The sequence below is a fragment of the Myxocyprinus asiaticus genome, chromosome 16 (genome assembly GCF_019703515.2).
Source record: "Myxocyprinus asiaticus isolate MX2 ecotype Aquarium Trade chromosome 16, UBuf_Myxa_2, whole genome shotgun sequence".
In the NCBI taxonomy this organism is placed as follows: domain Eukaryota; kingdom Metazoa; phylum Chordata; class Actinopteri; order Cypriniformes; family Catostomidae; genus Myxocyprinus; species Myxocyprinus asiaticus.
In genome coordinates, this window is record NC_059359.1 from 38,439,092 (window position 1) to 38,457,708 (window position 18,617).

Genomic DNA, 18,617 nt, shown 5'->3' on the forward strand with positions numbered 1-18,617 from the left:
TGCATAAGATATTTAGGTTTTTCAGAGAATGTATTTTTAACATGTGTATTTTGTCTACTGTACTGGCAGAGTTTTTATAGTCAAAACAAGTGAAAAAAATCTACCAGTGCTGAAGAAGATAATCCAGAGTATTTAGGATACGTTACTGACCTTGAGTAATCTAAAGGAATACGTAACAAATTACATTTTACAGCTTGTATTCTGTAATCTGTAGTGGAATACATTTCAAAAGTAACCCTCCCAACCCTGCTAAGGGGTAAATAATTTTTCTTATGGGCCCAGTTGGTATTGGATAACTTTTTTGCTTCAATAAATAGCATTATCATTTACAAACTGTATTTTGTGTGTACTCTGATTACCTTTGTTTTATGTTATATTTTGTTTGAAATTTTGAAACAATATATACACGAGATATACACAAAAACAGAAGAAATCAGGATGGGGGAAAATACTTATTCACAGCACTGTGTGTGTGTATATATATATACACATTGGCGGCCAAAAGTTTGGAATAATGTACAGATTTTGCTCTTATGGAAAGAAATTGATACTTTTATTCACCAGAGTGGCATTCAGCTGATCACAATGTATAGTCAGGACATTAATAACATGAAAAAAAATTACAATTTGAAAAATAAATAAATAAAAATTTCAGAACTTCTTAAACTACTTCAAAGAGTTATCTTCAAAAAAATCCTCCACGTGCAGCAATGACAGCTTTGCAGATCCTTGGCATTCTAGCTGTCAGTTTGTCCAGATACTCAGGTGACATTTCACCCCACACTTCCTGTAGCACTTGCCATAGATGTGGCTGTCTTGTCGGGCCCTTCTCACGCACCTTACAGTCTAGCTGATCCCACAAAAGCTCAATGGGGTTAAGATCCATAACACTCTTTTCCTATTATCTGTTGTCCAATGTCTGTGTTTCTTTGCCCACTCTAACCTTTTCTTTTTGTTTTTATGTTTCAAAAGTGGCTTTTTCTTTGCAATTCTTCCCATAAGGCCTGCACCCCTGAGTCTTCTCTTTACTGTTGTACATGAAACTGGTGTTGAGCGGGTAGAATTCAATGAAGCTGTCAGCTGAGGACATGTGAGGCGTCGATTTCTCAAACTAGAAACATGTGATTATTTTAAATCATCTTTACCTCTGGGCTTTTCTCAGCAAATATTGATATGCAATGAATTGTGATTAATTTAGATTAATTAATCTAATTGTCCTGACATTGTATTAACAATGTATTCAGTCTTAACAGGGATGATGATTGGAAAAAAGCTATTTAAAGATTTGTTTTAAACAATTTCCCTTTGTTCTCCACTGTAAAAGTAAAAGCAAGAGTTTGTAATGAAAGAGTAAATAATGACAACATTTTTGGGTGAACTGTTCCTTTAAATTAAAGTGACCAAATGGGGCAACAAAATCAGAAGCATCTCAATTTTGGATCTGTGCATTAGGTTTACTTTGTAAATGTAGCCTAAGTGTAATGTTCTTCAGCTCAAAGTGCTCCCATCTCGCTCTGTCTGTCTTCCATTGGATCATAGTTGTGGGATATCTCACATCCCTTTCTCTCTCTTACAGGAAATGGCTAAAATCCTTAACCACCCACGAGTCTACTCCTTCCTCCACGTGCCTGTCCAATCAGCATCTGACAGTGTCCTGATGGACATGAAGAGAGAGTATTGCTGTTCTGACTTCAAACGAGTCATTGACTTCTTGAAACAGAAGTGAGTATCTGCTGTAAAATTAAACAAACAAACAGAATACCTGCAAATCACACAGTCACCTAGTAAAAATACCACATTACTTTTACAGCCAAGATTATTGGCTGCCTTTCACCTCAGACAAAGTCATGATTTGGTTCTTACAGTTGTGTAGATTAGCACAGATAAATCTCTTCTTCTTTTTTTCTTTTTTTTTATTAGAGCAAACACCTGAGATTGACTGCCAGATGTTTGCCTACATTTATTTAATGGATGTGTTGGGGAACTTTGTTTTACCTTGTGGAAGAAGTAAACACTATGCTCAATAGTATGGATTAAGTCCTGACATTTTGCAAATGCCAGTTTTTATGAGTTTGATAAGATGGAATAAGCTCTTCATTAATGTTTTGCAATTATTGTGCTCAAGACAAGCGCATTTGTTGGAGATACAATCAATGGAGCTGGTATATGTTTTAAAATGCATGATGTGGCATGCTCTCACCCATAGCAACCACGTGGGTGGGATTGTTTAACACTAGTCCCACCCTAACTGTGTATTCAGCAGAGGGCTAGAGACAAACACCTCATTGGTGATGATGTACCCATATACCACCTCCGTGCCTGTATGTCAGCCTCTGACAGACTTACGAACACACACAAACTCAGTCACTTGTACCCTCAACATGTGTTGAGCTCTGATGGATTACAGGGCTTTTTCAAGCTGATGTGTGCTGTGATATATGGCTCTGTGCTTTAAATGGAGGGAGGTGCTCCTCTCAAAGGCCTTTATTTAGGTCTGACAAATGGATTGTGACCTTTGAAGATCTAATGGACAATACAGCCAATGGTCAGTCCACAATATGCTTATTTTCACGCTGTGACAAAATTACCATCTGCCTTTACATCAGTGACACTATGTCCCTTAGATTGCCACCTTGTGTTGTCAGTATCTAGATGAGCTACCAGACCTGCAGCCCAGAATGTAAGTATTGCAGGCCTGACAGACTAGATTGTGTGGCGTCCTTGTCGTGACTGGGCATGGTGAAGGCCAGGGAGTGCGCAAAGGGTTTGGTCCTGGTAGGGGCGGTTCCAGGGGAATGGGCAAGTGCACCCTCCATAATGCTACAGTATAAAACATACAGACACATGTTGCCCAAAAAAGATCTCAATATGTCTATGTTATACCTGTTAAAATAAATAAGGAAATACAATAATTTGTGAATGCATTTGTGTTTTATTAGGTGAAATAAGCCATTTATGGCAGATGAAGGTGTGAAGAGTGTGGAAAACAATGACCCTCATTAAGGGTTCTTATCACGCTCTATGCACAATTACACTTAGCATGCAGCTGCAGGATGTGCTAATGGTGGAATGTGGCCTGCTAGCTGAACTAGTTGCTCAGGGTCCTCTGTTCAGTGTATGGGTACATGAGCTAAGCAGTAACTGGAAAATCAGTATACACTTTGTGAAGTATGGTCACCCATGGTTTTCCTCATAAAAAGCTAGCTAGATACGAGATAAATAAACTACACTGGAAAAGAGAAGGGGGTTTACCCTTCATCGGTGCTTTTGAATCTTAAGAATGAGTTAAGTCAGACAATTTTCAAAAAAAAGTTTCATATCTTTTTTTTTTTTTTTTTTTTAGAAAAATCTGAAGGAGGTGTTTTCATTTTGTATGAACTTTCAGTTTGAGTTAAACCCTGAATTTCCTGATATAATCAGCTTTTGTGGCAGACATGCGTTTGAAGATGTTTGGGTAACTTGTTGCTGGTTCGGCCTTGATATGATTGCCGTGGGCTGGTGTCTCTGGCTTCATTGCGGTAGCAGTCGGATAGCTTTTCCTGACAGCTGTCATGTGGGCTGACAGCATTATATGAACTAGCCAGTGAGATTGGAGAGATGCTGTGCACAAAACTGTGTCTCAGAACTGTCCATAATACTTGTCACATGATCAGATTGCATTCCAGTTTAAAATTGCACAAATGCTACAATATTAGTATGTACCAATACAGATAACCCGTGTTTACTGTGTTCGGATTGTAAGGGCAGCTTCGTGCCATCACAGAATTAGGACCTGTATATAATCTGTCTTTTGACCTATTTATGGATCTATTTATGTTTGTGCAGTATGATTACAAATACTTTCAAAATATAGAGCACCACATGCATATTAGTAATACTTTAGGCCCGGCGGGTTGACAAGATTACAAAGTTGCTGAGGTTGATATCTGGTGCTGTGTCTATTTCTTAAGCCCTTGATCAGGATAAGAAGTCAATTTTGTTTGCCATGTTTGAAGCACTTATCTGAATTGAGTCAAGGTTGTTTATCAGAGGTTTTTACACATATTTCAGAGGAGATGGATGCATGACAAAATATATTCAGTGTGTCATTCAATATCAACAGAAGCATTATGAAAACATAATAATGTTTGAATCATAGAACATTCCAGCACTGAAGTTTGCCTTTAGACATTTCAGCATGGAACATGCCATGTTTCACAATGAATTGGTGTGTGTGTATGTATGTGTGTGTGTGTGTGTGTATGTATGTATGTATGTATGTATGTATGTATGTATATATATATATATATATATATATATATATATATATATATACACACACACACACACACACACACACACACACACACACACAGGCGGCCAAAAGTTTGGAATAGTGTACATATTTTGCTGTTTCGGAAGGAAATTGGTACTTTAATTCACCAAAGTGGCATTCAACTAATCACAAATTACTGTATAGCACCATCACTATTTGAAAAAAAAGTCATTTTTGATCAAATCTAGACAGGCCCCATTTCCAGCAGCCATCACTCCAACACCTTATCCTTGAGTCTTCATGCTAAATTGCTAATTTGGTACTAGAAAATCACTTGCCATTATATCAAACACAGTTGAAAGATATTTGGTTCATTAAATGAAGCTTACATGATCTTTGTGTTTGTTTTTGAGTTGCCACAGTATGCAATATACAGGCATGTCTTAAGGTCAATATTAGGTCAAAAATGGCAAAAAAAACAAACAAACTAGAAACTCATCAGTCAATCATTGTTTTGAGGAATAAAGGCTATACAATGCTTGAAATTGCCACAAAACTGAAGATTCCATACAAAGGTGTACACTACAGTCTTCAAAGACAAAGAACAACTGGCTCTAACAAGGACAGAAAGAGATGTGGAAGGCCAGATGTACAACTAAACAAGAGGATAAGTACATCAGAGTCTCTAGTTTGAGAAATAGATGCCTCACATGTCCTCAGCTGACAGCTTCATTGAATTCTACCCGCTCAACACCAGTTTCATGAACAACAGTAAAGAGAAGACTCAGGGGTGCAGGCCTTATGGGAAGAATTGCAAAGAAAAAGCCACTTTTGAAACATAAAAACAAAAAGAAAAGATTAGAGTGGCAAAGAAACACAGACATTGGACAACAGATAATTGGAAAAGAGTGTTATGGATCTTAACCCCATTGAGCTTTTGTGGGATCAGCTAGACTGTAAGGTGCGTGAGAAGTGCCCGACAAGACAGCCACATCTATGGCAAGTGCTACAGGAAGTGTGGGGTGAAATGTCACCTGAGTATCTGGACAAACTGACAGCTAGAATGCCAAGGATCTGCAAAGCTGTCATTGCTGCACGTGGAGGATTTTTTTGATGAGAACTCTTTGAAGTAGTTTAAGAAGTTCTGAACCTTTTTTCTTTTTTCTTTCTTTTTTTTTTCTTTTTTTTTAATTGTAGTAGTCATTTTTCATGTTATTAATGTCCTGACTATACATTGTGATCAGTTGAATGCCACTTTGGTGAATAAAAGTACCAATTTATGTCTATATATATATATATATATATATATATATATATAATATATATATATATATATATACACACCGATCAGCCGCAACATTAAAACCAACTGCCTAATATTGTGTAGGTCCACCTCGTGGCGCCAACCCGCATCTCAGAATAGCATTCTGAGATGATATTCTTCTCACCACAATTGTACAGAGCGGTTATCTGAGTTACCGTGGACTTTGGCAGTTCAAACCAGTCTGGCCATTCTCTGTTGACCTCTCTCATCAACAAAGCATTTCCGTCCACAGAACTGCTGCTCACTGGCTGTTTTTTTTTTGTTTGTTTTTTTGGCACCATTCGGAGTAAATTCTAGAGACTGTGTGAACATCCCAGGAGATCAGCAGTTACAGAAATACTCCAGCCCGTGTCTTATGAGATGCGAGTTGGCGCTGTTTTGGCAGCACGAGGGGGACCTACATAATATTATGCAGGTGGTTTTAATGTTGTTGCTGATCGGTGTGTATGTGTGTATATATTGTGTGTGTGTGTGTATATATATATATATATATATACACATAAAGCTAACAGAAATGGACTATTTTGTTGCTGATTTTTGTAGCATGTATAGTGTATACAGTGATTTACCAGACAAATAAATGTGCTTGATGCTTCATTATGTGGCGCGTAATGAAATAGTGATCCTGTGGGTTTCTAGATATATTAAATTGTGCAACACAATGTCGAAGGCATGTTATAACATTCAGAGAAAAAAACATATTATGCACATTAGAATACCCTGTTTTAATTAAGTAAGGGATAATCTACAGCCAACCCTACACACATACACATTTGTGTGTGGGTGAGGCAGGACTCCTCCGCTCCGTGTCAGGTGTCTGACCATCCTGTCAGGGTTAATTTTGCATTAATGACCAGATGAATGTATATTATAATGCTTATTACATGGCTACTTACCACATAAATAATTATGTGGTATCAGACAACTGGATGTTGTGATTGACCAATCAGAAGAGAGTATTCTAGTAATGTCATGTAATTATAAATAGTAAAATCTGCAGTGCTTTTCATGTATATTCACATTAAGTGTTAAGAGATGCATGTGAAAGGGAGTTGATTGGTCAGTGGCATCTTTGTTTTTTTTTTTTTATCCAGCTCGTTATGTAAGGAATAATTTATGACAGGGAGTAAATTTATTTAAAGATAATGCACACCCGAGGTGGTAATGCGGTCATGATGCACAGTGGAGTGACCATTGCACCTCGGGTGTGCATTATTTTTCAATAATTGAATTGGCTGGAGTCAATTACTCCACTTATACCATGGTTACCACACCTTAATATATCAGGGTTTTTATCTCAAGACATTTTCTGGTTTTCTGGTAATATATATATATATATATAATATAATTTTATTTTTTTAGGAGTATTATTAATATTATTTTGTGTTGCTATGCATTTGCTAGGCTTTTCTGGTGGTTGATCATCAGCCCAAAAGAGCCCGCCCCAAATCTCTGATATGTTGGTTATATTGTATTTTTTGTTTTATTTATTTATTTTTTGTATTATTATTATTATTATTATTATTGTATTATTTTTATTTATTTTTTAATTTAATTTTTTGCTCTTTTATTGTCCACAATTGTCCAACATATATTGTTTCGGGGCATCAACACTCCACACAATGGCAGTGTCAAGCTCTGCTTTGCCTTCCACATGACAATTGTTGCAGAAAGTGTCACGGAATGGCAAATTTACAACTTTGTCTGGAAAGAAAGCAGGATGTGTGCACATTTAATATGTGCAAATGTTCCTGAAATCATTGGTTGTTGCTTTGAAAGGTTAGCAGCAAATGGGGTCAAAGTTGAAACTCATGGTGCATCTGTGTGCTGTGCAAATGTCATTATGTCTAAATCTGCAAAATTTGATGTGCTTGTTATTTTACTTCCTGAACAAGTGCAGACCCTTGTACAAAGTAGTTGGTAGTGTTTAGGGCTGCCCCCTGATAGTCGACCAAACGTTAGTCGATGAGAAGAATCTTGGTCAACCAAGTTTTGATTGGTCGGTTGGTCGCAGAAAGAAAAAGAAAAACACAGGAAAACCGACGAACACTGGTATTACCGCTGGTTAGAGGCTAGGTGGTACTATGGGGTAATTTTCATTAAGCAGGGTTAGGGTTAACCCTACACAATAAAGCAAGACACCTTGATTTCAAACTTTTGTTATTTATTTTAACTAAAATTTCAAATGAATCTGGAAAAAGACAAGTGCAATTAAAATGCGTGTTGTTCAACTTTTTGAAAGATGGCTTTACAACATCTCTCTGGCAAAGAACCTACTTCATCTGTGCATTCTCTACCGGACGGGTATTTTGTTGTCCAAAAAAAATAAAAAAATAATAATAATAACATTTTATATATATATATATATATATATATATATATATATATATATATGAATATTCTTGCTTTAGTGATTTTGCATTGAAAATTAAATTAATTTATTTAAAAAACGAAAAACTGTAATCAAATACATTTCTAAATTCAAATTGCACTCGAAACGAAAAAGCAAATAAAACAATGAATTGATAAAAGAATAATATATATATATATATATATATATATATATATATATATATATATATATATATAAAGTAACCTTCCATTTACCGTCAGGCAAGTATCCGTCTTAACATCATTGCGGAAAATTACTTGGACAAACGAAGACATAAAAACAATTATATATGTGAAAATAATAATTATAATGATGAAAATAATCACTGAAATATAAATCATGGTTTGAGGTGAACGTGTTTTTGTATTATTTTATGATTTAATCACAGATGTATAGGCTGCAGAGTTGCTCTCACAATGAACTGCTCTGTGGAAATAAAGTGAACTGAACTCAAAGCACCTCCTGAGCTGAGATGTGTGAGGTCATTTGCAGCACTCATAGACGATACTGTTCTTGCAACAAAAAACAAAAAAAATCAGAAGACAGAAACAAAGAAAGAGTGAGAAGCTTTTGCATGTGCGTGTTCCATGAGACTGCACGCCTCTGTACAAACATACATGCGCATAGACGGCTTTTCTGTCATCTGTTCTTAATATAATAAAGTGTTTCTTCAAGCACATGTCTGTGTGTCTACGGGCAAATTATTTGTAATATTAATTTGATAATAATAATAGCCTAATAATTAAAATAATAATTTTATACATTAGTGGGAAAACGAGCCAAATATCGTCTTGACATCGTCAAAGGCATCAGCTATTGGCGATCACTCTGACTATCGTTTATCCCCGAGATCATCGTCTGTCGGCACAACCCTAATGTGCATTTCTCTCTATAAATTAACAAAATGTTCAGACAGTCTCCTTGCTGTTTTTTCCAACACATTCAAAATCATTACCGCTTTTGCCGGTGTCGCTGTGGCTCGCTTCGTGCGCGCACATGTAAAATGTATATTTTAAAGTCTCATTATTACAGTTTAGTATTTCTCTGTAATGTAGAACAGTGTTAGCAATGTTACTTATAACATTATTTCTCAGCCCTGGAACTCAAACCATTTTCTGATGCCCCCCAATATATATATATGTTCGGACTAAACTGCCAGTGTGAAAGGCCCCTAAGACAGATATGCATTGCATTTCTTTCTTCTGCAGAACACAAACAAAGATTTTAGAAGAAAGTTTCAGATCTGTGGGTCCATACACTAAGTAATTGGCATCGAAAACTTTAAATAAGACTGGCTATCATGATTTCAAGCTTGATTACACTTCCTTGCACCTTTTGGCACCCTGTGCGTGTCAAGTGCTAGGAAGTGTAATCGAGCGTGAAATCATGATTGTGCCTAGAGACTGGAATGGCAAGATATAAAGAAAAATAAATAATTTTATATATATATATATATATTTTTTTTTTTTTTTTCTCACCCAGAATTGTATCTCTTAAGAAGACATGGATTAAATCAGTGTAGTCTTATGGATTTATTTCATGCTGCCTTTATGTGCTTTTCGGAGCTTGAAAGTGTTTGACCCCATTCACTTGAATTGTATGGACCTACAGAGCTGACATATTCTTCTAAAAAAACATATGTTTGTATTCTGCATCTGGGATGGCATGAGGGTGAGTAAATTATGAGATAATTACATTTTTTTGGTGAACTATTCCTTTAAGGGTCTTAAGTGTCATGTCTACGCTCTTGCTATTAAAGCTGGCCGTTTTTAATACAGCTGTCTAAAAAAGAACTGTTTTCTCTTTTTCTCACAGAGGAGCTCAATCAGGGCCAAGGCTGTAAGTCTGACAAGGTTAGCCAGACCGTTTCTTCTCACATAAAGTAGCACTCTTGCTGACCCACATTCCAGATTGTGTTGGCTCTGACTGCCCTGATAACTCCTGGACAAGTCAAGGCAGGAATTCAAAACCCATTATAGAGTCTGAGTGTGCGGCAACAAAAGCAAGCAGACCCTGAAATCTGCACCGAGACCTTTTAGACAACCTTGACCGTCTTGGATTGTTTTCATTGGCTGCCTTTAATGAGTGTGGCTGCCATTTTGGTTTGAAGGCATCCAAAAATGGAAAGCAGTATGCGAGAGACAAGAGATATACTGATGTGCAATGGCTAAAATATGCTCACATTCAGAGAAATTCAAGTATTTATTTATTTATTTATTTTATTTATTTTTTTTTTTATAATCCACATTTGGATGTGCAATCAAAAATTGTCCTTGAGTTTTGGCATTGTAGGGCAGTAGAAAAATATAGTTATCCCAAAAATGAAAATTCTGTCAAAATGCCTTTTTGACTATTCCTCTAACAAACAAAAAAACAGGGCTCACTTTGAGGCTCTGGGTGTTTCTATGGGTGTAATTTGTATGCTCTATTCTGCCACTTTTCAACAGATGGCGATTAACAGGTGCAAATCTTGATGTTGATTTAGGTAAGATGTGTGATTAGTCATATCAGTATCTTTTGATTCCATTTATACAGCAGATAAGCATTCATGGAATATTACAATGGCAAACGAACACAGTAGGATTCAACCACCTGCCAGCAGTGTTTGCGCCTCATAAATGTGACACTCCCAACCTAGTTAAGGGATTTACTTTCCTAGCTTCCCTGCCTGCCCACTTTCACTACGTTCAACATTGAGTTAAAGGGTGACCAGATGTGTATTCAACCTTTGCAGAAGATTTTGTGTATTCTCATGCTCTCATCTGCCTCTGCAATTGAATGAGTAGTGAGATTTATATTGCTTGTCTGGAACTGAAGGTTGGTGTCTGTATTGTCTGCACTAAAATATCAGAAACCCAGACGCCCATACTACTTACAACAGGGCTTCCACAAAACCTCATAGATTATTACCTATAGGTACTTTAACACAACTCAAATCATGGCTTTAATGCACCTTTCAATTGATATGTCATGCAGAGCTGTGAAAGCATCGCAGATAGCGTCAAGGAAGGGTGAGATTACAAGGTTGCTAGGCAGCGAGAATAGCGGGAAGTGTATAGAGTAAACAACAAAAATATTGAAATCAAATGTAATGCATAACATTTATGACTTTCTGCCATGCATTTATTTATTTTTATTTGTATTATTATTATTGTTGTTATTTTTTTGGGGGATTCTCTCTGAATAGTATAATATACTTTCGCCATTGGGCCGTACAACTCATTATACCCTGATACACCCAGTCTCTTTCCCATCCTTTTTTTTTTCTTCTCTCACCATCACTGCCCACTTAATGATATGTCATGTGAATTGTCAAGTAGTGATTGGATGTGTTTCGAATGTGCGAGAGTCAAAGTTTTTTTTTTTTTTACTGTTTTATGTGTTGCATTATAGTGTTTGAGCCACATGGCAGCAAGGGATTATGCTGTAGCTTGACACCGCGCTCCATAGAGTCCAATACTTTGGAGAATGTTGATTCAAGATGTGTAAAATGACCTTAATAGCACCAGGCTGCATTGCATCAAACAATGCCACATATTGAGAGCTCTGTTCTGTGTGTTAATTCAATTTTGGGTCATTCATATGTGCTACTCGCTCCATCACTCATGTTTAAGACCTGAAAGGGGGTCAGGGCCGGTCATTTGTAGGCGGCCCAGGAAGAGGCCCCAGCTATGATTCTTATCTTTCACACAAACGGTCTGCTGCCCCTTCCACCTCTGAGACAAACAGACTTCTCTTTACCAACAGCAGCACCATCAGTGCTGTACAGGTCATGGAGGTCAAATGCCTGTTGCCTTATCAGGTGACAAAGAGTAGTTTCAGCAAACCTGACATCTCAGCTCTTATTACAACATCAAGATCCTGAATAAATAACTCCACTATTCTGTTGACGGCTGAATGTTTTAGACAAGTGAAGTTTAAAAAAGCAAAGTATTTGATGTCAGAACGTGAGAGACCAAGGTAATTTCAGTGTTTTTGGAGAGCTGTTTTATGTGTGTGTTGGTTCTCTGGCGGTCTTGCCTGAGAGCCATGGTGGATATGGGAGAGGCAAACGTTCCCACATGACACAGTTGGGGTACAGTTACTGGTTATCACAACTCAAGGAACGAGATGAGACTCTGGTCAAGAATCGTAGTCACTTTTTTTATAGAAGAAAGAAGAATTTTCTTTTAATATCACCCTGCTGAAAAGCTTAAACCAGCCTAAGCTTGTTTGCAGTTCTTAGCTGGCCTCCCAGCGAAGTCAGTCTGGCTTGGTTTGCTGGTTATAGAGGAGTTTTGTTAACTTGCCAATTGGACCGGCTAAACCAGTTGAACACGAGTATGGCCAATCTTGAAGACCAGCTTGGCCAGGCTTGAAGACCAGCTTGGCAAGGCTTGGAGACCAACTGAAGAGCAACTTGCCCAGGCTTTGAGACCAGCTGAATACCAGCTTGGCCAGGCTCGGAAAACAGCTAGACCAGCTGAAGACCAGCTTGGCCTGGCTTGAAGATCACCTTGGAAAGGTTTGGAGACCGGCTTTGCCAGGCTTGAACACCAGCTTGGCAAGGCTTCGAGATCAGCTGAATACCAATTTAGACGGGCTTGGAGACCAGCTTGACCAGCCTTAAAAACCAGCTATACCAGGCTGGGAGACCATCTAGGCCATTCTAATCCAGCTAGAACTAGCAAACATAATCCACCCCCCCCCCCCCCCAACAGGGATGAAAATAATTTGGATGTAATACACTTGTCTTGCGAACTTCTTTTTTTCGCAACCAGGTTGCCAACAAATCCCATTTTTTTCTGCTTCCCCTCAACTTACCCACAGTCATTATAATATATTTATATATTTTTTTCCTACAATCCAAAGTCATCAGCTCCGGCAGGCTTGTCATCCTGTCTGAGAGGAGTTTAAGCCTTACCGAGTAGGACTCATAAAAGCCTGGGCTATTACAATAACCTTCTCTCACGCTAAATTAAAGTGATTTGAACTCCAGTCTGGAGAATAGGGCTAATGACACTAGTGTGTGATGAATGCAGCAGTAATGTGGAATAAGTGGACTCACCCGATGTGGAACGAGCTCAAGATGAGTCTGGTTCTCTGGTATTATCGCTGAGAATTCATTAAAGATGCTTCCGAGCTGAGTGATCAGTCTCCTCATTCATTAACCCCCCACCTCCAACACCACCCATAATTCCATGTGTTGTTGTTTTTTATAGCTAATTTACTTATCTTTGGAAAATAGACTTCCTCAAACAGTTATCACGTTACTTGAAAGTGCACAATGGAATGTCATTCTAGCAAATTCTATTATACTGAAAACCCAAAAAATTAACTTTTACTCAAGGAGCACATGGATATAGATGTGTGCAGATATGAAGACATTTCCTAGAGCCACCCCATGTTTTGCTATAATATCTTTTGTAGACCCTTAGTTGTTTTCTAACGTCGTTTTTCAAAGAATACGGTAATAGTATTTTTGAAAGTGTCTATTGTCAGTTGAAGAAAATGCCGTGTTAGTGTGGATGAGAAGCGTAAATGCAACAAAATGTTTTATGTTTTAATGTAATTGATTTGTAATACAAAAGTGTAATAGTGTGGCAGAGTCTCAGTGTGTAAAAACAAAACATTTGTTGAGTGTCTCAGCCAGCTTAACACTGGCTCAACCAATGAGGTGAGGTTTTGGGAGAGACTTCATTTTGACAGCCAATAGCAGACAGTGGGTGTGTTCAGGAAAGCTGTTTTATAACTATAATTATTTTTGTAATCTTGTTTGGTACTGTTAGAGGCACACTTCACCTTTAAATCCGTGGAGATTTTTTTAATATGACATGCATATTCTTAGTTGAATTGAGGTATAGAACCATAAGATGGCATTGACACTTTTCAAAACAAGTGATGCGTATGACCTGAGGAGACAAAGCAGAGTAGTAGTATGGTTGGTTCTATGTGTGGTGAACTCTCAGAAGACCACTTCCATCCCAGAGTTCACAGTAAAGTCCTGAAGGGCCGCCCATGTGTCAGGGTCCTGGTGGGGACGTTGGCCAACATTGGCAGATGAAGTACCACCTCAGGGCTGAAAGATAAATTATGTGGAGAGCATCTCATGGGCCTCTACTCATTTGACCCATGACAGGAAGCTCTCAAAAAGGCCACAGATGTTCTTTCCCATTAGGCTTGTGGGAGACCCTCTTATTCAGCTGCGGAAAACTTAAGGAACAGCTGTGGCGGACAAGGAACCTTGTTCACCACCTGATCAACTCAAACTCTCCTCACTACTTAGAATCAGTCCATCAGGCTCAAGTTTTCCTCACCTCAACCAACAGATGAGTCATCTGATAGCCTTTAAACAAAGCATGGTCATCTGTACTAAGGCACGAGGCTGTGACTAAAGGCTTGTAACTGGGGGGGTGGGGGGGAAATACAAAGGGGTGGATTTTTGAACATTGTAAAATCACTGTGGATCTCTGACCGCTCTACACATAATTGAACGCACAGGTGTTATGCAAATAAACCTGTTTTAAGTCCTATAAATGTCTGGGTCTGGATGAGCATCAGTCTTTTGAAGCAATGATAACATGAGAAGATCTTCACGAGTGGTCGCCAAGGCAGTATCTGTGGAACAGATGCACTGTAGACAATGCCAAATTGTGGGTGGTCTCAGTCTTGTTAACAGATTAAATGAGCGTAAAAAAAAATACAGCTTTTTTCATGATTTCAAGATTGGCATACTGGTTGTTGAAGATAAACGAATGTCAAAACAGGCATAATATTCTGCTAGATCATTAAGGCATTCAAAGCCATGCCTGTCAAACAGAATATTCATTCATTCATTCATCTGTTAATTCATTCCCTTTTATTATTTGCATTTTCCTTCCTTCTTCCTTTCTTCATTCTTTGAAAATCTGAAAATGTTGTTGGCCCTGTGCAGTGCCCATAGGCATAGAGAAGAAGGAAAAGCAGTAAAATGTGTAATTTCCGATCGCCTCCATGCTTGTGTGCATGTCCTTTACATATGTGTTCAAAATGTGATAAAATGTTTATCAGAGATAAGGCATCAGTTCAAGAAGCTGTTTTAAAACATCTCAAAAGCTCTGAGCTCAGGTGTGTTTTGAATGCACACAAACTCTCCCTGAGTCGAATGCTACTTGTGATTCATTATTCAGATCATAAGTGCATGTGAGAGTCAAGTGAAGACAATCCGCTGCTCTTTCAGTCTGCGGGCCAATAACTGAAGCTGGCCCTCCGCCAAACATGCGACTCTTGGTAACACTCCGTCGGGAGCGCGCTTGCACGTCTCACACTTTAATTATGCCGAGAGGTGTTGAAGCAAGTTTCTCAGCATGCAGATGCAGCGATGTCACGCCTAGACTTCTAGCCTGATATTTACAGAGCGACTCTCTTTCTTTCCCCTTCTGTAGCCTGTTGCACTCGCTAGACAAACAGCTCAGAGGCGATAATGTATTTGTAGTTAGTCATTACATTTCTCAAATACTTTGTGATTTCACCAATGTTTCTGTCCTTGTGCTAAGGGCAGCAAGATGGTGGCAGTGTGTTACCTGGGCTCACGTTGATGTTTAACTTTCTGTTTGATCATCTAATACATTTACACTCCACATGTCATAATCCATCTTTAACAGCCTTGTTACTACCTGCCAAATCATGTAGTATTTATTTATTTATTTATTTTTTCATTTTGATCCTTTACCTTGTTTTTAGCTTTAATAACACTCTGTCATTCGCTCTGCTTCTGCCCGTGAGAAAATGAGCTTTCTATTTGCTGTGCAGAGTGGCCCAGTCAAGCCACAAAACATTTAATCTATATAATAATTTGCCTTTCAGGAGAAATAACATATGTAAGTAAAAAAAACTCCTGTGTGGAATTTTGAGCCACTCAGTTTCACCGGCAAAATATTTATTTTTAAAGAGCTAACCTTACAATAAAGTACTATAGGAATACAAAGACCATTGTATTACTATCTACTTTCATTTCAGAACCACGGTCTTTCAATACATACCATAAATACCACTTGATACTAAATGTCACTTGGACATGGAATTACCATCACGTTGGTATCCAAAATGTAATGGTATTGCAAGGGCTTCTATATGGTGTATTTGTATTGTAAAACCATGGTACTTTGCGCAAGAATTTGTTATCATATTCCTATCATGTGGGCCCAGAAGCTAACTGAACACAGTAAGAAATATATTTTTTAAATGTTTTTCACTCACTGATATGGATGACAAGCACCTGATGACTTTGCTTTCATGAATACCTAAACTGACAATATACGAACAGAGGCCCTTTCCCATTGCTGGAACTAAAGTCTGTTTTAGACACTTTTCGTCATTTTTGCTCATGAGGAACTATAGATACTCTTAGTTGTTTAGAGGGACTCTTTATCTCCTACTCTGGGGTACGTACGTTTTGGGAGATGAGGGCACCTTTGGGAGGTGCAGCAACCTGTGATTGGTTAAACACATATGATGCACAAAGCAATGAGACGCAGAAGAGAATAAACAAACTTGTAGCTGCTAGCCTGCTACTCAGAGAATTGTGCTAATTTGTCAATTCCCTCAACATAAATAACAAAGCCAAAAAAGTATACAAAGAGTATCGCCTGTTTCACATATGTGTGTGCAAAGGGTGAGCAGAGCTGCTGCGTGACTTCAATGGGAGACGCGGTTTGAGTTTTTATCACATCTGGACTGTGACTATACAGAATAGTAAGTGATTTCTAGATTACTATATTACATTTTTCCTAGGATAGTGGTGTAAATAATAAAATGTTTAGAGAGAGTGGGTAATTGAAATCTATTATAAACTTAACCTACATGAAATCTAATTTACATGAGTAAAGTGTTGCATGCAATAACCCCTTTAAGTGATGTGAAATGTAATTTTTTAATTTTTTTCCATTTTAGGGAGCATATTTCATACCTTACTTATTTCCAACATAGGGGGAGCCAAGTGTCTGTGTAAGCACTGAGCCTAGCGTGTGTGTATATGCACACGTGTATACACTTCCTTGAGAGGAGTGAGCCCGAGGCCAGGTTAATGTTTCACACATACAGAAGAGACCGGAGAGTATCGAGGGAGCAGGGTCCCTTGTGAGAGAGGGAGAAGGAGAGGTTTTCGCGCTCTCACGTCTAACTGGCGGGATTTCCCGCTGCCTGGCACACGCTGAGCTCACATGCAGCCCTGAGTCATGCTGTTTGCATCCTGAAACTTGTTCCTCCTGCGCTGGTTCCCGCCACACGCCTGCCCACCTCCTCAGCTCTGATTACAGGCCGGATTACTGTCACTCCACCTCGCCCAACTGTTTGTGTCTGTGTTTCTCTCTGTCACCGGCCCTATCGTTAATCTCTGTTTGATTTGAGTCATTATGGTTTCATCCAGTTTATGCCACGTGCTGACTCACAGCACACACAAACACACGTTGGCACAATTGTATAATAATTGGCTTGATGTCTAATAACATTCACTGTGTCACGCACATGCTTTCTGTGTTGCAGACAGCACCGGCCCATAAACGTTCTCTCTCTGTCTGTTTTCTGTCACTTACAACACAAACTGTTCTTGTTTTGTCGCCTGAGCGAGTGCTGTCATTTGTGTAACTGGTTTTAGGCTCTGTAGTGCTTTCAAAGCATTGCTCTGTTTGAGTTTATTGACCAGCCAGAAAATGAAACATTGAATCCCACGAATCCCAGTTGCCTCCGCATCTGAGACCATCAACCCATGCATCTTACCATGTGGCTTGTTGAGAGCATTGCCACGGAGACATAGCGCGTTTGGAGGCTTCACGCCATTTCACCAGGCACCCCACCGAGAATGAACCACATTATAGCGACAACGAGGAGGTTACCCCATGTGACTCTACCCTCCCTAGCAACCGGGCCAATTTGGTTGCTTAGAAGACCTGGCTGGAGTCACTCAGCACGCCCTGGGATTCGAACTAGTGAACTAGCGAACTCCAGGGGTGGTAGCTAGCGTCTTTTACCACTGAGCTACTCAGGCCCCCCACTTTCTCTCTCTCTCTCTCTCTCTCTCTCAGTCTCAGTCTCAGAGCAAGCTGAACTTGACATCCTTCAGTTGTAACTGGAATAACTTGAACCTTACCTTAAGCATTATCTCCCTCTCAAAGTGTATTCTCAGAATTAAAAAAAAAAAACACCTGTTTCTTAACAATATACAATGTGTTTTGCACTTTGTCTGCCCTGTCACAGGGCTGCTTTCATTAGTTCTAAAGTATTATGGTACTAGAGCTTACAAAAATGTATTTGGACACTGAGCTAAATACTAGCCAAAATTAATGGATGTCATTGCATTAGAAAGATAGCAAAAGCATTTGACAAAAAGTTAAAAAAAACTTACAAGTGACTACAGAACCATTAAGGACCACAACAGCCGGAGTGGTTCAAACAGAAGAAAGTGGAAGTGGTTCGACCAAATGGATGCTATCTATGGCAATAGACAATCGAGCAATGGGAGGGAGAGTGCCCTGCTAGTGGAACGTTAACGTTCTAAAACAACCAGACCAATTTAACTGTTACACTTGTGTAAAATCACCATGCAACAACTGCTTTATTCAGCACATTGAGCTAGTAGCTAACAGCTAGCAGTTGTTGTATTGTTTATGGTCAGTAATGTTTGTATCACG

General features: G+C 38.6%; 1 protein-coding gene across 1 annotated transcript in view; it reads left to right on the forward strand.

Annotated features, from left to right (window-relative positions):
• The window catches only part of LOC127454388 (threonylcarbamoyladenosine tRNA methylthiotransferase-like), a 594,560-nt gene that overhangs the window by 402,950 nt on the left and 172,993 nt on the right, over positions 1-18,617 (forward strand). Inside the window, exon 10 of the mRNA XM_051721568.1 lies at positions 1,577-1,722. Coding sequence (XP_051577528.1) covers positions 1,577-1,722 — 146 coding nt within the window. The remainder of the gene's footprint in view (positions 1-1,576; positions 1,723-18,617) is intronic.